At 44.6% G+C, this 22,548-nt stretch overlaps 1 protein-coding gene across 3 annotated transcripts; it reads right to left on the reverse strand.

Moving 5' to 3' along the window:
• Positions 1 to 210: 210 nt before the first annotated feature.
• On the reverse strand, positions 211 to 8,806 carry dzip1 (DAZ interacting zinc finger protein 1). Of its 3 annotated transcripts, none has more exons than XM_084574193.1 (18): positions 8,684 to 8,806; positions 7,935 to 8,104; positions 7,179 to 7,757; positions 5,736 to 5,820; positions 5,522 to 5,637; positions 5,251 to 5,409; positions 5,028 to 5,165; positions 4,881 to 4,943; positions 4,679 to 4,807; positions 4,313 to 4,361; positions 4,049 to 4,099; positions 3,171 to 3,349; positions 2,878 to 3,082; positions 2,391 to 2,565; positions 1,936 to 2,300; positions 1,498 to 1,619; positions 1,230 to 1,395; positions 211 to 1,145 (listed from the first exon to the last, which is right to left on the reverse strand). In XM_084574193.1, the coding sequence occupies exons 2-18, from the start codon at positions 7,935 to 7,937 to the stop codon at positions 1,036 to 1,038; spliced, it is 2,694 nt and encodes an 897-aa protein (XP_084430319.1). In that variant the 5' UTR covers positions 7,938 to 8,104; positions 8,684 to 8,806; the 3' UTR covers positions 211 to 1,035. The 3 variants fall into 3 exon arrangements, with proteins under 3 accessions (XP_084430319.1, XP_084430318.1, XP_084430320.1); XM_084574192.1 differs by having other exon boundaries at positions 1,930 to 2,300; XM_084574194.1 differs by having other exon boundaries at positions 1,930 to 2,300; positions 7,897 to 8,104.
• Positions 8,807 to 22,548: the final 13,742 nt, after the last annotated feature.

Below are 22,548 nucleotides of genomic sequence, written 5' to 3' on the forward strand. Positions count from 1 at the left end.
TAGACTCAGTCGGCAGCTGATCGTGTTCTGCAGAAGAGGAAGTCGTTGCAGTTGTTACAGCCAATAAAAACATGAATGGAGCACTGATATTGAGATAGCTGTAGGTGGCAGGGCTAACAAGAGACTACAGCAGCTGTAAATGTTAGATAAAGAGTTATATTTTCTTTAATTACTCTTAATAAATTAAATTATTGAGCACGGACCACCCACAGGAACCACTGTGATTGAAAAGATGACAAAACATTGATTTAACCCCTTTTTAAAACTTTTATTTTGAAATTTCTTTTCCTCCAAAGCCTCTAATCCTACAGTTTATACTAATGTAATGTTTGTGTCTAATGCATGCTCAGTTATTTCCACTGTAAAGAGACATTTTACTGCAAGTTTGAACAGTTCCTTTTTAAATTATTCTCAAATTTGTGTTGGACATATGATGCGTCTACATTAACACGTTTGTTTTTATTTTTTCTGTTGTCCCCTGTATGAAACGGTCATATTTGTCTGGTTTGCATACTATTAGTTGAGTTGATCATGTTAAAAAATGTAAATATTAACAGCGTGCAGGGAGTTGTACCTTGAAAACTGTAATAAATTAGTCATTTGTTCCCCAAAGAAGTCTTTTATTGCATTTATTGTATAAATATTTTCTATACAGAGTCACGTCTAACTGCTCCATTCGTCACATGAAGGCATTATAAAAATTTGATGTACAAAATGTTACACAAACTACAGTACCGAAAACAGCCTGGAGTTACACTGTGTGTCACTGAGGATACAAAACACAGCCTAGTAAAAAAAGATGGAATACTGAAAGTGTCTAAGGCAAGCAAAGAATTGGCACAGGGCACGAGACGGTCTTTTTTCTATCTACAAGTCATAAACGCACAAATTCCCTTTTATATATATGTATATAAAGTATTGCTTTCTGCTCTATTATTATAAGTTTCAGATATTAAGTATAAGTACAAAATATTTGGCTTTGACTGAAGCTGTCAGAGTCGACTGAGGTCTTTGTGTCTGTGCTGCGTCACCTGATCAGCTGTAGTGTTTGCTATGCTTATTGCTAATGTCTTCGGAGTCGCTGATGTCGCTGAGGGAGCACAGGCTGCTCTTCAGGGTGCTTCCTGTTCCAGCTTCAGTCAGACCTGCCGGGAAACAAGACGACCGTGGTTACGATCCATCTCGACAGAGGTCTAAATACGGCAAAATGTCAACGTGTCGTCACTGACCTGATTTGGGACCCCTTCCTGTGGAGGTTCCCCAGACGCTGGTGCTGGGTGAGTCCAGGCTCTTCCTCAGTTGACCAGAGCCGTGGAGAGATGCCGGTTTAGACACTTCCTGTCTGTCCTCTAAGGAGGAGACCACCCACTCACTGCTCTCCTCTAGATCTGTGTACTGTTGCGACACAGAGAAATGTTACTTATCTGTCTTTATTTCGATCTAGAAGCTGATTATTCGTTTGTAGAGTATAGCATCAGTCACAAACCAGAAACTTACAGACAGTTCCTGAACCTCGTCCTTCCTCTGAGGTAAGACGCTCACGCCCCCTGCTGGTTTCTTTACCGCTCTCTCTGCAAACTGCTTCTCCATTTTTCTGGCCAGGTCAGTGATTTTGTTCTCTGCAAGAAAACAAATACAATTAAACGAATAACTAAACTCTGGCAAGAATATGCAGGAAGTGCAAAGCCCCTAGTTTAGTTCCATGACTCATTCTGTTTACATTCTTACCCATGATGGTTTTTAAATGAGTCAGTCTTCAGGGTCATGATAACTGATTATAAATTAAACATTTTATGGTCGTTAAGGTTTTTTAACACGCACCACTTCTCTATTTTCTTATAAAAAATAAAAACAGACATTACAGCTTTTCACTATTATCAAATGAATAATTAGAAACTAATTTAGCAGTTCTGTAAACGGGCGACTAACCTTTACCATAGTTTCTCTTATCCACGTTGCCGTTCTGGTCTTTGAAGCTCTGGAGCTGTTTGGGGTCGATCTCCTGCAGCTCGCTCAGTTCTGACCATTCATCCTCCTCTTCTTCTTCGTCGCTTTCTATCTTTGTGACTGCCGTCTTGGTCACCGATGCCCGGGACCGCAGCAGATTGGAGGATGAAGACTGCCTGACTACAGCCTGCCTGACCAGGCCTGGGCTGCTTTTGCTTGCTCTGATCTGGACCGGAGGCGCCTGGTTTAGTCTGGACTGGGGTAATTTGCCCCTCTGGTGTTTTTGGGGCGGTTCCTCCTCCGTGTCCGTGTCCTCTTCTTCAGATTCCTCGTCTGAGCTGAAGGGAGGCGTCCTGAAGAACCACACAAGCACGGTGGTGAGGACAGACCAAGCGCACCGTTTTAATTTTATTGAAAGGATGAAAAAAGACGTTTTCCCATACTTGGCTGTGACGATCCTCGAAGCAGACTTGGCGTTGGGCGTGGACGTCTTGGGCTGGGCGGCGGGTTTGGTCCTCGGTGCCGGCTGAGGGGTCTTCGGCTGTTTGACTGCATTTGCAGACGTCCCCTGGCTCCCTCTGGAGGGCAGGCTGCTGGATCGAGGCCGGATCTGCAGCACTACACGTAGACAAAGTAGACAGTATAAACACAATTAGCAGATCAGGAAGTGTGTCAGGGTTTACGCCGGCTTACGTGGCAGCAAACAAGCTTTGGCAGATTACACCGGTAGAGTTAGATGCACATGTAGTCGAAGCCAATTACTGCAAATTAAACCTCTATGAACATGCAACAAAAAGTCTTAATTGTGAAATTGTCTCACAATAAACTCGCAGATTCTTTAATGCAACTATCTCGGCCTCTCAGAGTGGGAGTTTAAAAGATGATCTCATGTGCTAAGAGGCTTTTTGGTGACTCAGTCCTGGAAAGCACCTTGAACTGGGTGTCTGGATTTGGCCTGCGACTCCGGAGCAGGATCGCTGCCTCTCCTCTCACCACCCAGCTTCTGCTCCACAACGCTGGCTATCTCGTCCCGCTGGCGCCAGAAGTCCGGCAACGCCTTTGCAATGCTCTCCCGCTTTGAAGTCACCTTGGCTAGGACAGAAGTGAGCTCTTTGTTCTTCAGACCACTCTGATCCTGAGAAGAGTCAGAAGGGACTTAAGTCAGAGTTTGCAGGCAAAGAGTATGAACATATGCGCTAGTATATTCTTTGCGTGTAACGTACAGGTTTGACCCCCAGGTTCTCCAGCTTCTTGATAACGGCTTGTTCGAGCTCTGGTCGCATATCTTTCTTGATGTTGGGGTTGCGTCTCAAAGCGCTGGCCGTCACCCTCTGTTTCCTTTCAGGCGCAGGCTCAGGCTTCTTCTCCACCGGCCTCCTCTCAGACACGCTGCTGTGGGAGTCTGTGAAATAAAATCACACTCGGTCAATCTTTTTATGCACACGCAGGTAAAAAAAAAAAAAAAAGAGAAAAAGATGAGCATGCATTTCAAATTTCACAGTAGAAGACAAGCCACAGATTCAGTCAGAGGGTGGATGTGACTGCAGCAGGGCAGGCAGAAGAGGAGAATGGCTACGAATTTGCTTGCCACAAACATCGCGACAAGATGATGGACGGACATGATGATAAGCAGGCCTGACGTGGCGTTATAAAATCTATCAGCTGGCTCACACTAAGGTCATCTTAATGCCTTTTAGGCCTGTACGTAATAAGATGATCTCAGTTCTGACACACCGAAGCAAAAGGCTGCTCAGAACACAACGATGCATCCATGCAACAGCATGCAGTCGACCGGCTCTGTTGGCTTTAGCGCCCCTTTTACCTTTCTCCTCTTCTGACAGCTCCTGTATAGGATCCAGCTTTAGAGCAGAGACTGGCTCCTCTAATTGGACCGCACATGAGGTGATTGTAAGTCAAATAAAAGAAGCGTTAAAAGAAGTCGTGAACAAATAAATGTAGCGAGAGTACTGATTTAGTGAGAGAGGGTGCTGTCAGACATTAACAGGAAGTAAATCCTTCATGCACAGAAGCACATGCTCGGTCTTGTCTGGGGGTGACAAGGCTTTGATATCATAATTCTCTCGGGTTTCCGCAAACTCACCGAGCACAAGTCTTTTCTGTTTGGGCTCCGGCGCTGGTGCACTGACGATGACTGAAAAACAAAGAAGGAGATGTGTTCATTAGGATTATAAATCCTTGAAGATGCTTCAGCCTAGTCACAGCATGAATACACATTTTATCCCAGCTGTCATCGGGCGAGAGGCGGGGTACACCCTGGACAGGTCGCCAGTCTATCGCAGGGCTAACACAGAGAGACAGACAACCATTCACACTCTAAAGTAGCCATTAGAAAAGAGGTGTGTACCTGGTACTTCCACTACTTTGGTGGGTGGATGTGAGGAAATAGTCCTTATCTGTGAAAGGATAAAATACAACTTATTATATCACATGATCGTGCTCAAAAAAATCTTTTAGAAACTTAAAAGCGGCTTCATTCAGTGTGATGTGCAACCAAAATCCCGTTCCAGCTCCCTATCTAAGAATGTGGAGCGGCTCCAGGAAAAGCATTAGTAGCTTCCTGTGCACTATGGCTCCTGCCAAATGTACAGTATCCTCACGTGTTAATATGACCCCATGTAGCAAATACAGGATATCCTGAACAACCGCCTTACTTCCTCTACCAACATAATCGCAACAGCGCAGTGATTCCAGCGAGGGAGTGAGTGTTAACCTGCTCTCTCTGAGCCTTGATGGTTTGCTCCTTCTCCTGCAGCCTCCTGCCCATCTCCTGCTGCAGCCTCTGGCTGCGCTCCTGGTGCTCCGACACGGACAGCTGCATACTGCTCAGCTCGTTCAGCAACTGGAAGGTAATAGGAGGGAGATGCATTTTCCATTCCAACAAAAGCAGATTAATAAATGATAGAATAGTTTACCTGATTCTTTTCAGATTCATGCTGAGCCTGTATTTCCTGCAGTCGGCTTTCCCACTTCCTATCCTAAAAGAGAATGTTTTCAGCGTGTTAGGTTGCATTAAAAATCACTTCAGGGTATATACAACAACATCTCCCCTTTATGCAGACCTGTTTCTTCATTTGGTGCTCCAGCTTTTGGATGGCTTGCGCCTGAATCTCCTTGTAGATGTCCAGATCTCTCTCTGCCTGCGAGTGCGCTGGGCTGACGGATTTTTCGGACTTGGCCGTCTGATTCTGATTTACTTCCTGCGAGAAAGTTCACAAACATATCAAGTAAACGTAACACAATAAACACGGTTAAGAAGAGATAATAAAAATACAATTTTCTTACATTAAGAGCTTGGATATTTCGGTTGTAAAGAAATTCCATCTCCCTGCGCATGCCGTCCCTGCTGTCTTCAATCTTCCTGTCCATGCGAGCCATCTCCTCAGCCTTAAATCGATCCAGTTCTCTCAACAGGTCTCTTTGCGTGGACTGCTGCTCTTTTTCCTGGAATAACAAGCACAAAAAAATTAGCTTCACTAGAGGAATGATGGCCAACTCTGATGGTTATGGGTTCAGTCCCGATCCGTGCCTTCGATGTAACACGTTTTCACCCGACCTGAGCTACTTTGACTTGCAAGGTCTGTTGCTGCTGAGCAATCTGCTCCTTCAGACCGCTGATCTCCTGTTTGAGGCTATCAATTTGAGATTTCTTTTCACTGTCTGACCGCAGCTCTGGAAGAAAAAGACAATACAAAGAGAGAGTTAATGTGTTATACAGTGAATTGGATTAATTGGATCTTCTATCCTAACTTAATATTTGATTGACTTACGGCTCTCATACTCGTCAGGGTGCCGGCGCTGCATGTGATTTTGAAGAAAGGAGGAATTGAGGAAGGATTTCTCACAATGTAGACACTAAAAGAACAGGGAAAAAAGTGAGAGGTGGTGAGAAATTTGGTGATAAAAATCAAGAAACACTCAACAAATTCACAATACATGTGCAAAATAACAGAAACAGAAAACTAAGCCATTCTTAAGCAGGAATATTTTGAGCCCTCAGACTCAACACGCTATTCATCAGTCAATATATTTGAATAAATGGTTAATGATAGAGGTTTGCTTATTATTTAGAAGGACGTTAACCGAAAGATTAGTCGATTATTAACAAAATAATCACTTTCTTGATGTTTTTTTTCCTGTTCAACGCATGAAAACAAGGAACAATCCACCGAGACCCGTGTTTCCAAACAGACAGATAGCGTGAGTGATGCTGATTTGCTCCCTGAGGCAGGCGCCGCCACACTCCAGCTCACTAACACTTAACAGCTACAATAGACACCGGGACACACACACACACATCACACGCTACATTTAACGCCGCCACACATTGTCCCCGTGACTTCATTCAACATTAAAACCTTCTGCTATTGATATCTCATTGCGCCATATGGTGGTGGTGGTGGTGCTACAGCGGTGAGGAGCGAAACTACATTACTGCTTTTAGATTAACCGCGGAAATTGGAAATTAAATTAAGCCCGCGTGTTTTGTTTTGAGGGACGTGTGGACGGCGCAAGTGCCAAAAGGTCCTCCAAGGACGCAAAAACACACACACACATGCCCTCTCTATCAATTATTGAGCCGGCTCTGTTAGCCGAGCTCCTCGCGCAACACCTAGCAACCGCACGCTGCCATGACACACTACACCCGTTGCCTTGGCAACCGCCTGGCCAGGTCAGCGGCAGCAGACGCACACTTGAAGAGGGAGATTTTGGATTTGTGCTATAAATAGCTTTATAGTAAATGTAGCCGGCGGAGGTGGTGTTCACAGGTGGACAGAGTCGACACATGAATACGCAGATTGTAACGGGGGACAAAATGTCTTCAACGAGGACAAAATGTACACGTGAAGGTGAGAGAGGAGGGAGACAGCCAGTGCCAGTTATGTCTCTTTGTAGTAAGTGGATTTAAAAACTAACTGGCACAAAATGTCACCATCTGCTGAGCAGCTTTAAATCCTTTTCTTTTAAAAACAAACAACAACTCAGCCACGCTAGGTTTTATCTGCTTTCACAAAAACATTCTGATCAAACCTCTTTCCCTCCAAACCCTGATGTGAAATGCACAAAGCCGGAGCTGTGAATAGGAACAATGACGGAGCGAGGCTCAGAGGAGGTGAGAAGGGGGTGGGGGTGATGGAGCTGGCTGTCTGCTCGGCGTCCATATGTGAAATGGTTACCCCCTAGAGAGTGAGCGTTTAGCTTGTCAGCAGTACCTTCTGGCTGCTGATTATTCGTGGCGTGAGCAGGGACTGCTGGGTGCGAATAACCTTCTTCCGCTGCTTGAGCTCGGCGGCCAGCGCCTTCGCCTTCTCCTCCAGCTTCTTCTGCTCGGCCAGCAGCTGCTCGCGGTCCCTGCCGGCGGCCGCCAGCCTCTCCTCCGCCGCGCGCAGGTTGTAGGTGAGGAACTCCTGGCAGTGGAGGAGCCACTCCACCGTGAGCTGCGCCAGCCTCAGGAGCTTCACCAGGGCCGGGTCCACGGGGCTCTGGCACCGCTGGCACCGCTCCCCGTCCAGGCTGCAGAACGTCACCGTGCTGATGTGCTCCTGCAGGGCGTCCACGTCCAGCTGGCTCACCACCAGCTCGACGTCCACCGCGTTGATCCGCCGCCAGTCCACGCTCTCCCTGCGCGGGCGGAACTTGAAGGGGAGAAAAGTCGAGGCCCCGCTGGACGGAGTCATGCCGTTTGCAGATTGCTGGCTGAGAGGCGAATTCAGGAGGGAGGGGATCCCTGCTGACGAGTGGGTCCCCTGGGTGTCACTGGTGTAGGGGTAGTAGACGCCGTCCTGAAACGGCTACAAGAACAACAAGGTGGTTTTAAACCCGGCTTTTAAAACACATCTTAAACATGAGCATCAGAAAAGACAGCTGCTTTGTCGAGGAAAAACAGCAGCAAGCACAGATTCCTCCACTGCGGATTCAGCCTCCATCTACCTATGACGGTGTCCTGGGTGCAGCCGAGAGCTCCTTACCATCCTCCGCCGATCCCTGCCTTCACTCGGGAGAGAGAAACAGACCGAGGAGCCGTCGTCCCTCTCCGGTTCCGTTCCGCCCCCCACCCTTTCGAGCTGCCTAGCTCGAAGCGACAACGCCGGGGCTGGGCGTCCGCCGCGTTACCATGGAGACGGAGACGAGCGTCTCCCTGAAGGGGAGGGGGGGGGGAGAGAGAAATGTTAGCAAAACACGGCAGGCAAATCAGCAAATGTGTCCCCGCGGAGAGCAAGGAGGGACTAGTTCTACCCTAGCATGTATTCCACGTCTTATTGTGGATTAAAATCAACACTTAAGAGAAAAAACGGTTTCCTAGCTAACAGCAAATACCGCTAATCTGTCGGAATCACGTTTCAGAAACAATCCCTTCATGTTGGGGCAGGCTTTTTATTTTTTTTTTCTTCCTCCCCTCTCTTCTCTTCATCCCCCATGTTTGAACCTCAACATAAACAATGGCAAACATGCTTGAACTTGCCTGAAGTACAGCTTAAAAAACCGCCTTTCTTGACAACCAACTCTAACATTTCGCTATATACACAACCAACAAGCTAGCTTAACGTTCAAACCTCCGCGTGCCTGCTCTGGCTAACGGACATTTTTTTAAGTCAACCTTATTGGGGGGGTGAGAAAGAAAAAGCAAAAAACTTTATAACAACATAATACATCTCCAGAGGCTTTTTATATTACCAATTCAGCTTTATATTAGGCTATTAAGTTTTTAAAAACTTACGGCAGTTGGTGTGATGTTAATTCGTAGCTTTTAAAAAAGTTTTTTTATCGACGACACCCCCAGGCGATTTGCGGGTGACGTAGCTGCTGGTCTCCACATTCCTAAATCCCTGCTCGCTTTAAAAAAGAAAAACGAAAAAAAAGCACCGCCATTAAGGTAACCCGATTTCCGGTTTATTTCAAAATAAAATACAGCTAACGTATATGAATCTAATATAGTTACACTTTTAATTCTTATAACATGACTATTTACGTTCACGTTTATTTATTTGAGACTACTAAAATGAGCTGAAGCGTACCTATTGTTCAGAAAAACACATGTGAAGATGTGTCCAAACCTATACTTTGGAGGTACAGCTAAATCATTTCCGGTTTATAGCCTGTTAAGCTTGACGCAGCTCGCAGGGAAGAAAGAAGGGGGGAAGGGAGACAAAGTTTTAAAACGGGGGAGTCTGAAAACAGGGGTGAGGGGTGTTTGGAGGTGTTGCAAAGGGAGTGCATTTACGTGTAAGAAAACGGGATTAAAACGAGAAAAAAAAAAGAGAGACATGGCAAAGTATATATAAAAAAAACATGGCTGCAGGGATGCAAGAGAAGATTTTTTTTAAAACTTTGCCACCACTAAAAAGTAGATGCATGGAGCTTGTGAAAGGGCTCCACCTTGTGGCTGAATGAATCCATGAACTCTATAACGCTGTTATTTTAGTTTGACATGCAATTGCAGCATTATTCTTAAAACTTAAGTCTATATTGTATTCCCCCATCAAAATCTCTTAATTTGTATGTCTGTCGTAATGATTAAATAATGTGGAAGATGCTTTTTGTGCACTAGCCTTTCTGATTTCACCATAAATTGTGATTTTCTTCATATGCAACCCTTATTTTACTTTATAATGTCACTGTATTTCTAGTTCCTGTCTGCTGAGGTTGTAAACATCACCTGCTGGTAGATTCATGGTTGCAGATAAAAGCTGTGACCAAACGGAATACAGAAGATTATTAGAATAAGGCATTTCAAAAGTCAAATTCCACGTGGATGAATAAAATATTGATGAAAAAGATGGGAGAAAACGATTCAGTTTATTTCCACCCAGCCACCAACAGAGGTCAGCAGAGATCTGATCTGAGCTCGGCTCCATGCGGCTGCTGTGGGTGCTTCATTGTGGAGGAGTGATGGCGACCCCTTCCTCCGGCCTTCGCTCCTTTGTCAGAGGAAACGCTGCCCGCTGCTGCTGTGATGGAGAGCGGCTGCAGGAGGCGACACAGTTCCCCGCTTTTAATAGGGAGAGGAGCTCAGCGGGGTGAATCCACGTGCTCACACACACACACACACTGCTCGTACCCAGGGATACTTTGGATGTTTCTTTTAAGCGTACGATTAAAGAGGGATTCAGAGTCAGGGCAATGCTGGCCTTCTCACAGCGCTTAACAAAGGGACTACAGTTTTTAAATTGCCGTCAAGAAACATCCTGCTTGGGCTTATCCCAGCCATGTGTTGAACTCTCCATCAGAGTCCCAACGCTGGAAGAGAATGTGCCATTTCCCCGGCCAGTCCCCAGACAACCTCAGTCGAGCCCTGATAAATAGAGATTTTAATTCCTCCGGACAGGGCCTGTGACTGTCAGGATAGCCTGAGGCTAGCAAGGGAGACTCTACACGCAAGCTGTAAAGACAGGCAGCTCTCACCAGTGGCATTGCAATGAGGCAGTGAAGTTCAGCTGTAGGACGAGGCGCTGATGCCACCCTTCCTTCTGGACTAAAGTTTTTCCACACGTTACATCCACAGTAGCCTCCAGGGCAAAGCTGCGATGTTTACTTGAAAATAAAATCCACACTTTTTGTGATAAGAGTTTACCAGAGTGAGAGACAAGCGCGCGGCTGCAGAGGAGTTGCGACGTTGCATTAGTCATGCAGTAAAAAAAGGAGCAGGGCTGTGTTGGAGGAAGAGGAGCGGACCTCTTGAGATGAGTAAACACGGCCCTACACTCAATTTACTGCTTGATTTATGAGTTCATTTCCTGCACGAAGTTCTCGGCGGGGGTGAGGTGGTATATCTTTCCCGCTATAGGTAGCTGTGGCTCCACTTCCCAATCTCCCATGAGACCAACTCTCACCACTGCGAGCCTTTGCGGGACTATAAATAATGGCCCGCTGTAACAAGTGCACATTGAGCACAGAGCAGAGAGGATGTCCAAACATATTTATTCATAAAGGAGGGTTCTTAAGTTCCCCTGCAGAGGAACGGATGGATCCAGACCACTCTGCATATTGAAATGCAGCATCGTGACTGTTAAGTTTAAGCTCGACGGGAGCGGTGCACCTTTCTCAAAAAGGTCTCGAGTTATTTTTTTTCTGAGGTCGAAAATGATTAAATTAAAACCTAAATAGTTAAAGTTCTCTTTGGTGTATGTAATAACTCTTAAAAAAACGCTCTTATTACACTGTTTTTCTTTTTTTAACAAGGTCATTAATGATATTTTTGTCCTGCATAGCACAGAGCAGCGTGCTCAGGCCTTAGATGCCATATAAAATATGAACATAGCTCCTGGCGAGAGAAGCTCTTGAAAATGAAAGTAAAATCATAAATGCAACGCCACGGAGCGTTCAAGTGCCCAAAAAAGTAAATCTCCATTCGGTTTAAACACCGGTCATTTCAATGTTACGATCTAAAGTCTTTTGATGAACACAGTTCCACAATTGAGTAGACATTATAACTTTAAAAAGGCCTGCCTTGAGGTGATTTACAATCTAAACCATGATTCTGAGTCAGATCCACCCCTCGCTCGGCCCCAGCTCCTCTCTCCAAATATGGTCAACAAACAAGATGGCGACGCCCGAATGCCAAACTGGAGGCTTTAAAAAGTCTATCTTTTACATAGTAAGGCTTATAAATGTGTTAAGTTTCTGAATACGGCTCGAACGCATCGGAGCTAATTTGAAAGAAAAGGGGCATACCTGAGATATTGTAGTGTAACATATAAATATAAATGCCACTCTCTTGAATAACTAATAAATAAACTTCAAAAGATGAGACGTGACATGAAACGGGAGGTGCTGTTGCCATGGATACGGCGAGCTGCACTTTGGGGTGCAACATTAAAGGCTATATATATATATATATATATATATATATATATATATATGTACATCTTGAGAGAGGCTGCGTGTGCTAAATTACCTGTAAACAGTCACTGATAATTATTCCTGCGTCACCTAGATCTTGAAATCAGTATTTAAAGCCTGTTTTTTTTTCACACGAGTTCAGAGAGATTGCATTTTTCTATATATTTTTCTTTACAGAGACCTTACCATGATAACATGATTATCCATTAATGCAACACACGTATTGTGGTTTTATTATTGTATATTAAGGCAAACAGGACATGACCTGTGATAATAAAAGCATTTAAATCTACCTGTTATTAATACTAGTACTCGACAAACTGCAGTTGCCACGGTCTAATAAGCTCTGCCGAAAGCAGCATTCGTCCAAGGTCCCTAAACCCTGAGGGGCCAAATGTATTATTTGCGCCACTTAAGCCGTGTACTATAGCAGCGAAGGCGACTCCTGCCTCGCTAGCTAATTATCTGGCCTTTGGAGGGAGCCGCCGCCGCCGCCACCGCCGCCACCGCCGCCACCGCCACAGCCTGCTTTTTAAAGAGCTTTTGCTATTTTACTCGACGTTGTTCTCGGGAGAGGCGTAAATAATGTTGCGTTGAATCAAATCTCCACAAACTAAGAGTTATTAAGTGCTGCTCGGTTTTCAGCAGAGAATACGTGCTATAAGGTGTGTTTATTATGGAGGGAGTGAGCAGCAGTCGAGTTACAGGTGGAGGCTTTCATTTAAATGTGCCTTATGATGCTTCCTTAGTTAGCTTGCATTAGCAAAAAAATGGCTGGTTTAATGGAGAATTAATGGGGAAATTGGAGTTTGCAACAGCATGCAGAAATGGCAGAGATAGAATAGATAATAAACATATTGCACAGACTGGTGTTATTACACCATAAGGTGGAATAATATTGCACATATTAGGAGTGCTCGTTGTGGAGCCTAACAGCAGCAGAAAAGGAAAGACCTTCTGTATCTCTGCTTCACACATCAAAGGTGAAGCAGTCTGTCACTGAAGCTGCTCCTCAGTCCTGTCAGGTCACCGTGCAGGGGGTGGGACTCATTGTCCAGCATGGAGGACAGTTTAGCCAGAACCAGAGTCCAAGGGGCAGCCCTCTCCCTCTCTGTGATGCCACTGCTCCAGCAGACCACTCCGTACAGGATGGCTGATGCCACTACAGAGTCATAGAAGGTCTTCAGGAGTGCCCCTTTCACTCCAAAAGACCTCAGTCTCCTCAGAAGGTAGAGCCTGCTCTGTCCCTTCCTGTAGAGTGCCGTGTACGTGTGGTGAGTCCAGTCCAGTTTGGTGTTGAGGTGAACACCCAGGTACTTATAAGAGTCCACCTGCTCAATGTCCATTCCCTGGATGTTCACTGGTGAGGGGAGGGCAGAACGGCGTCTACGAAAGTCCACCACCATCTCCTTGGTTTTCCCCGCGTTGATAAGAAGGTGGTTTCGCTGACACCAGTCCACAAAGTTCCCCACACGTGTCCCCAGCCAGCGCTTGAGATCCGATCTCAGTTTCTGCATTTCTGCGCGTCATGTCTTGGGGAAATGATACGTATTTTGGAACAAGCTTCTGTCTCAATCACTAGCACACGCGCAGTTGCAAGCTATTATTTATTAGTTAAAAACCTCTGGTGATAAAGGTAAACAAAGACACCAGTGGCTATTGAGGAAACATTTTACTTAGCTCGACGCGACTTGATCGCACCAATAATTAACCACGCATAGTGCGGATGTTAACGCAAGGAGAAAATGGCGCCTTAGCGGCTACACCCTTATTCATGCACAACTTTAGTCGTAGATATAATCACATAAAACATATTTAAAATTAGCTGTTTAGTTGACAAAAACAGCAACATGTTTACGACGGAGATTAGGAGTTTGCCCCTAGTGGCCGTTTGAGGCACTACAGTTTTAGACACAATGCCTAAATTATAATAAAATGTTGTTTCTATTTTGCTTTATTTCTTCATTTGGGCATTTTAAATCTTCATCAACAAAAAGCTTCTTCTACTCAAGCAGCTGTGGGTACATAAAGTGCCAGCCCGCTCGCTTTTACAGGGCCACAATCCAGACAAATGGAAGTGTCAGCTCAGCTCAGCAAGAGTTCTCGCCACTGCCCGAGCAACTTGAAGCCGAGCAGCGATCTAGCCTGCAACTGCCCGCCGGTTTTCATCTCAGACACTTTGTTGTCTATTTTCAACGAGGCAGCCGCAGGGGTCACCAGCGGTGAATCAGCCTTGTGGGAAGGAGAGATGAAAGAGCGCTGCGGTGGGGAGGGGAGCAGGAGAGAAGCATCCCACCGCTTTCTTTCATTGTCCCATATGAATGTTGCTCAGGTCATAAAAGACCCCAGCACTAAAGAATTATATATAGCAGACAAATGACTTGGTTGGCACTGATTTTTTCTTATCCTCCCACTGAGCGAGGAGGCCTGGGCTCTATAGGGCGAATCAGCCACGGCAGCAGGGGATCTTCGAAAGGGAGCACAGGTAATGGAGATCGAATGCATACGGAGGGAGTAATGATGAAGGATGAATGTGCTTGTGGGTATAAAAGTAAACTTAAATGTAACACAGCATATGCTACCTGACTCATTTCTCTCACATGTTGGACATTTTCAGGTTCAGGTTTCTGATCAGAATGTGAGTCTAGTGGATTTCACTAAGGGGCGATGCAGAGACGACATATCCCAGCTGACGCCGGGTGAGAGGCGGGGTGCTAACGACACCGTCAGATAAAGACAAACAACCGTACGCAGTCGTGTGTGCGCCGACGGCCAATTTAGATGTTGACCCGACAGCCTTTGGGACGTGGGAGGAAGCCGGAGCGCCTGGGGGAAAACCCACTAGAGGCACAGGCAACATGGAAACCCCTCAACTAAAAGGGCCTTCTTCATGTGAGGCGTCAGCGCTAACCGCTACACCACTGTGCAGCCCACAAATTAGGCGGACCCAATTCTTATCAGGATATGAGTCTGGTAACACTCTCTACTGGCTGTCCAGTTGTCACTTTTCAGCTGCAGAGGCTCACCATGTCTCACCTGTCGTCCTTTCAGCAACCGTGTCACATGTCTCCACTTTATGCCGCAAGAAAAACCACAAAAATCGCGTCAGCTGCTGGTAGATATCCCCACACTTCCACTATTTTGCAAAGCTCATCCCCTCCTCGCTACTGCTTCTCAACTGAGTCTCGATTTTTATTATTCTTCGCCTTCGCCTTAATTTTCTGCTTAGCTAAAAGTGTCTGCCCAAGGGCGAAAATCATCTAAGCTGGTAACTTGGTTGAGGTCCTGGCATTTCACTTTGACAAGGTGTCAATACACATGCCTACAACTAGATGGCGCTATACTAAGCCAATTTACGTTTTGCCTCATATCTCGAGCACCGTGTGCCCTAGAAACAAAATTATTTCTCCCTCTGACTCCTTAGATAGCATTGGTTCTAATGGACTAGGCCACACCCACAAGTTCACCACGTTTCGTGCAATACGGGGGTGCTACTGGTGACGTGTACATATTTGAGTCCTATCTCCTACTGAGTTGGCAGACCCAGCTTTCCCCTAATCACACTTGACTTTCCTGTCAGGTCTTTTCCCACCTGCTTTCGCCTATGACTCCCTCTAGTGGCAGACTGAGGCAATGGCATCTGTGGAAGACCGCATACAAGCCCACCATATTTCGTTGCTACCGACCCATCTGACTCTCATTCACTCCTCGCCACGGTATGGACCCTTGTATGATTGCTTGCGATCATCAAGTTCCTTTTTGTCACCGTGTTGCAGCTAAAATAGCATCTTGTTATGACGTCAGCGATTAACGTAGTCGTAGCTTTTACACCAATGCTTGTTCGTCTTTCTGTTTTTCAGACCCTATTAGAGACTAAATGTGACTCTTGACAGTTTGAACAAACGAGGAGGAAAGGAAAGAGCAGATAACTGTCGCTCTCTTTGAGCTATGGCACCCATCCAACATGGGCCTTCTTTGTATTCAGAGGGCACCCCCGTTTTTCCTTTTTTTTCTTTGTGTGTGTGTGTGTCAACGCGGGACAAGAGAAGCACTTAACGTGACATTTAGAGATGCTCCGAGATTCTCTCTGGAGGCCGGGAAGGAGGAGGAAGGAGAAAAGAACCAATGATGTTATCGCAGACATGTGTTTTAAATGCCAGGAGGGGGCGGGTGGGGTTGGGGGTGGGGGTGCTTTGCCAAAGAGCTTTGGCCAAAAAGATAAGAGCATATAACCCAGCCTCTGGTCTTGCCCCTATTGCACCGGTTCCGAGGCTCACGTTAAGCTTTGTCTGAAATGGTTTCATCTCGTTTTCTTTTTTCTTTTTTTTATATATTTTAAATCACATATGATCTTTAAAGGCTTACAGAACAATCTTCTTAGGTTGTACATTAGGGCTGCTGTTATCCTCAGAAGAAATCCACACATGCACGGCGCATTTTAAATAGTCGGCCGCAGGACGGGGCGCGCTGAGCTTCGATGAGTGGGCGACTCTGCGATTCTGATTTTTAACCAGATGGCCGTAATACACATCTCAATGATCATCTCGTGGATCGCAGCCATTTCTTTTAAAGGCTCCTAAAATACTGATGAAAAATCTCCTTTCCGTTAATACCGCACTGAATATCTCTTATTGATGCAGGTTTAGCCTGAAGGGACCTCCACAACAAGACAGCATGAATATTTAACAGGTAAAGAAAGGTCAGTCTTCTGTCGTGGGTACTAAGATTGAACTAATCAATCATCATTTGTGTGTGAAATCCCAAAGCAAAACTGGCGCGTGTTGCCAAAGGAAACAAGAGACTTCTCCCCAGCATCTAAATCATTTAACCAACAAATCAATGTAAACGCACAAACGGGCGCGGGAATTTTTTTTGCAATTCAAATGCACGCCATTAATCTATCTCACGGATGTGTCTTTCCTCGCACGGCGTATGTAAGCATTTGTACTCGTGAAGGAAATGGCCTGGCGTTTGAAGCAAGGTCTGGCGATGCCGCCGTAGCCTCTAATAAATCAGGCCCCGGGAGTTTGATGCATGAAGATAGAGCTGCATAGTGATGAAGCTGCTGCGTGGGAGCAGGGGTTTAGGAAACGAGGTTAGCCGATGGTGGCGAGACGTCCTGGAACTTCCACAGACTCATTTCCCACCCGTTCGTCTCTGATGTGGCGACTCTTCTCTGCAGGGCTTCCCACACCTTGTTGGACGGTTCTCTCAGAATTGGATATTGGTGGAAGCTGAATTGGTTTTAGTGGTAAAAACTGCTGCAAAGGTCCCTTCACCTCAACACACCGCACATTCAGCGCGCGTCAGCTCAAGCAGGAATAATCCATTTGCACATTTCTCGCCATCTCTGGGCTCCTTGAAAATTTAAAGCTTTGATGTTTGGTTGTCTAATACAGTTACTCCCTTTACGCCTCTCTTCTACTTTCTCCACTGCGTCTGGATCATGACAATAAAGCATGCTTTTGAAGATGGTCCTTGCTGCCTCTCCGGAAGGTGTTTTCTGTAGATAATAGCTTATTTCAATTCACACCTTACCCGTAGAGTCCTGCACAATTTTATTTGCATTAATTTGGTTTTGCTAAAGGCTAGAGTACCTCTGAATGTTGTGACATAAATTTTATAATGACCCACAGGCGTGAGCACACATGGCATATTTGGCCAGACAATAATTATTCAGTGTCTGTGGCTGACAAAACAAAGATGCCCAGCCGCCAGGTGGTTGGCACGGATGCAGTTTTGGAAAAAAAGAGGAAACATAAACACAACTGAAGATGTGGACAGTTTCCAGGGGCTGCACGCCCGCAACGTGTGATGACCAAATTCATGCAGCAAGCAGTCTTGAGCGGTGCCGCTGTAAATCGGCTGATAAACCGCGAGTGCCACAGTTACTGGGCGCGTGGCCCAGACAGTCCCTGACTCAGCTCAAAGGGACGGTTAACCTGGCAGAGACACAGCTGCAAGGACCATTAACTCCCATAATCTGCTCCAGCCTCATAATGAACTGACATGTTTGTGTGCTGCATGAAGTCATCAGAAATGTCAAATATCGCAGAGGAAGTATTATTTTATCTTAGTGTTATTCCCTTTTGTTGGAAAAAGTCTTTAGTTTCATATCTCTGTGCTTTTGATAAATTAAAAGGGAATTAACTGACTGGTTTATACAGGTTTTTGAAAGAAACATCAAAAATTGTGACAAAAATACTTCAATTTCAAGATTTCTCACAAAATTTAACAATTTTTGGTCTCATTTAGTTTTTTTGGGGAAAAAAGCAATTTCCTTTTCTTGACAAGAGATGTCTAAATGCTAAAACAGTTAGCAGTTAGCTTAAAGGGGAACTACTGTTTTTTTACAACCTGGACCTTATTTCTGGCATAAAATATGATAGTTTACTCATTCATATAACTTTGGTGTCATTTGGAGTCTTTCGGACGATATTTAGATCCACGTTTATCCATATAGTGCAAGTGACTGGGGCACCGAAACACAGCCTCAAAATAATGCATTATCTGACACTCGTTTCCCCGTTGAGTCCGGAGTTACCTTTTATCTATTTGCGGACGTGCAGTGGTTTGTTGTTCTTTGGCCAGCTGTTCCTCTCTCTGCCTCCACATCCTCCTTTCAACGAGCTCCTCATCCGTATACTCTGGCTCAAAACGGTAAGGACGTCCATTATAAACAAAGTCGTTGTCCACAACCTCACAATCAGAAAAATATTCAGTCATGTTGCAAAAAACTAGCAGTAGCAAATGACAGGTAATCAACGGGGAATAGCACTTGCGTATCATAACAAAATATTGGTGGAATAAACAAGTTTCGCTGCAGATAATGTGTTATTTAGAGGCTGCGTTTCGGTGCCCCATTCACTCCCACTATTGATCTGATCTAAATGACTTCCGAATGACTTCAAATGACACCAAAGTTATATGGGTGAGTAAACGATGGTATTTTATGCAAGAAATAAGGTCCAGGTTGTAAAAAACGGCTTTAACTTGGCAGGTTTAGCTATTTCTTTTCTGTGTTTATGCTAAGCTAAGCTATTTTACTTACAGACCGAAGACAATGAGGCCAGTTAGACAGCTCGAAGTTCATCCGTTTACACCTTGTATCAAGCTTTTCACGAGTTCCCACACTTTTACACAGGACTAGCAAAATCTAGCAAAAAGGCTAAAAGATAATGTCAAAAACTCTACTAGCAACTAGCACAGGTTGCTAGTTGTCTATCTAGGCATCACCCATCTGCCTCACCTCCAACGAATTAAACGGGGGGTTAGCTGAATCAGGCTTTGCGAAGATGGCGGGCGGCCCTCGCCACCACACTGAGCTTCAAAACCGTTATTCTGTCTTCATGCGACTAAAATAATGTGCTCATACGCCGTCCAGAACACATCTCGGGTGTGTGCATGTTAATATGAGGTGAGAAAAGCGTTCATGGAGTTCATGGGAAACGTTGGATGCACTGTTTTCAACCCATGCTGCACAATTAATGTCAGGATATCTTGGTTTCTGCACCCACGATTTCTACTATAAATGTGTTTTTTTTTTGTCAAAGTGGCCCTCTAAGTTGGGCTGAAAATCCCAAAAGGAAGTTAAGAACGATGTCACGTGTAGTTTCCCCGGAAAGTTTTGCCATTTATTAGATGTGTGCACGTTATGAAGAGATTAAAGGCACATTCCTTTTTAGACAATCTAAACTGAATCCTCTGATAAGTAGCTGTGTAAAAAAAAAAAAAAAACACTCAATTCTCAATAGAAGGCATCACGTCAAACTCACAGATTTGGCTTTTTAAGATGAAAAAGGTGCTTTTGACACAATTAGGTTCAAAGAGATAAACACCAATCAGCAGTCATCCTCAGAACGCACTGACCTAATTAAACTTTTTGATCCAGAATTTTACACGCCATTGTTCTGGGTAGACGTGGAAAAGGTTCGGGGAGATAGGAACTCAAAGGCGTGACTGTGACTATCAAAAGTTCCAAATGATTTATTCCTCTTTGTCTTACGGCTCCCGTGCGTCAATAATCACATTTTCAAACTGCAGGGTTTCTCTTTGAACAGCTCGCCGTGAGAAGCCTCTCTGAAAGGCTTCCTGGTGAATGAAGGAGCGTTAATTAAAAGACGTTTTCTTTTTAAAGAGAAGCTCTAAATGTCTTCTTATTCCTTCACGCTGATTCTGGTTGTTTTCCTGCTTGCGTCCTCCACATTTTGCCCTTTTAAACGCAGAGCCGTCCTTGAGACGTCCACGCCAGCGTGAACTCCTCCTCCTCCTCCTGAGTTGGCCGCCATAGAATTTATTTAGCGGATGTGAGCGACGGTTTGGTTTCACATAATCACACTCATTTAGACGGAGCAGAGCAGAGCATGGATGCGCTTTCAGAGTTGTTTGTGTCTTTAAAAAGTGTCAGGGCCGGCATCTCAAGACGAGCTCGACTAAACCACTACTCTTACTTCAGACTTATTTCAAACAAGCAAAGCAAGACCATGCATCTATGGCATCTATAATGTAGCATTCAGGAGCCTTTACTGAAGGGAAAAAAAAGTGATCCTACTGCATCCAGACAACATCAAACTAATTTGAGATTAAATGTTTTAAAAAGGTGGCCTGCAGAGTATGTCCTAAAATATACGTGCAGGGTTAAAATGATTTATTCTGCACATTGTCCTCACTGTGCAGCAGTAGGGAGGAGCTACAGTACGCTTTATTCAACAAGTCTGAACTATATTAACAGGAAATAAAGTAAAGAGTCGGCTGTTTCGTATGAAAACATTGAAAAAGATGCATCTCTTGCAACACAGAGGCAATAAAATAAAACATAAAAGCACTAGCAAACCCTCGTATTAGGAATAAAAATGCTAAGTACTGGCAAGTGTTATTTATTTATTTAATTATTTATTTTTTCTCCACCGTGTGACATTAAATCAGACGAAACTTTTCCAGTTTTAGGTCAGTTGGGATTGGTAAAATTATTTCTATTTGCTAAATGCCACGATAATGAGAGAGAGATTTTTGTAGAGAATTTTTTTTATTGATTTCTTTGGAGTCAGAAGATGGTGTAGAAATGGTGTATATTCTGTATTTATGCATTTGTGTATTGACCTATATGTATACAGCACACATTGTGTATGCATCTTGTATACTTATAGATATATTTTATACATTTCTGCCTCATTATACTTTTATTTTTTTACCTTTTACCTTTTTTTTACAGTAATGTCTCCTCTGACGTTCATTCCTTACGTATATACTTCTAAATATTAGTATTTATACCCTTTATATCAGGCGTACTGTGTATATATGTGGCCAAAAACAAAAAAAAACAACAACATTTTAATAGCACTCATACTTGACACATATTGACTCTCGCTGCAATGCAATCTGAACAGAACAAACTCCTTCAGTCTGACACCAAGTCTAGGAGTTTCCAACAACAGCAGCTCACTCTTTTCAGAAAGAGGCAACCGCAAAAAGGACAAAATCACAGTCATGCGTTTATGTTTGGCAGTGAAATTGCAGTATCTAAATGAGTCAGTAAAGCCATAAAAAGGTGACCTTAATATCGGGCTGCGATACAGCCTGACAAGTGAAATTACAGTAATTTCTCCTCTGACACTCATTCAGCGGCTCGAATCAACTTCTGCTGCAAGTGACACGGCGGCTCAGTCTGAGGAGACGATAAACATCCATCAGTGCTGATGGTGAGGACGTGAGGCTGATTAGGAGACGGCGGGACACATCACCATCAACCGTCAAACCGCGTCCCCAAAGCTTCAATTACCTGCTGCAAAATGCAGATTGTATCTCAAGCCTCCTATTCTTGTGTCTTCGCCTTGCCACCAATCTGGGCCTATTTTGTCGAGCTGCCAAGGTGCACAGCATGGGCCGGCAGCTTCCTTTGCATGCGGGACCGAGCGGGAGAGAGAGTGTCCCTTTTGATTAAGCGCCGGGGATGAGGCTGTGTGGCGGGAAGCTGGCACAGGTTGGCGTGGTGCCGTCGGTCCACTGCGGCTTTCTCGGGGGGGAGGCCTGTGGACAGTTCGCACGTCTTCTGTCACTTGCGCCGCATGCAGTCGAGGCAAATGGCCAGGACTGTCAACTGGAAGTTACTGTAGGTCATCTGATGGGATGATTTACAACTAAAACATTGGATTTAGCAAATGCACAAAGGTAAATTCCTGCAGGGCAGACAGGGAAGAGTAAATGAGCTCTGGCGGCTAAGATGTTACTGTTTAATGTGATCAGATATCAGATGATGATCAAACTAGTACAAAGCCACCATGTGTAGCACAATCTAAACTAAAAAAAATAGCTGAGTGGTTACTTTGAATACCACATATTCCTCCAGTAGCAGGGATTTGATTCCCTATATTCTTTCGCCACTATCTCTTTAAAGTTAAGAAGAAGAAAAACAGCCAAAGTAAAGCTTTAAAAAGGAAACTTAATTCAGTCATTCATTCACTTTCTGCATCTGTTTTCCTAAATTTAGTAGAATAAATAAAAACTGAACAAGATCAAGTGATGCTTCAAGTACACCCTCATTGTTTAATGCACGTGCAACCTCTGCATCCGGGACTAAATCCGAGCAGGAAGTGGTAAGACTTTGATGTCGTTATTTAGTCTTTCTTCTTCTTTTTTTTCGCGAAATTACAGCGCATATGGAAGTGTTCGGTCCAAGTCAGAAGTTAAAGTTAACATGTGTGACTTCAGCGAGAGATAAAAAGGCTTTACAGCTTGTTCCAAAAT

Source organism: Chelon labrosus (genome assembly GCF_963514085.1).
Source record: "Chelon labrosus genome assembly, chromosome: 24".
In the NCBI taxonomy this organism is placed as follows: Eukaryota; Metazoa; Chordata; class Actinopteri; order Mugiliformes; family Mugilidae; genus Chelon; species Chelon labrosus.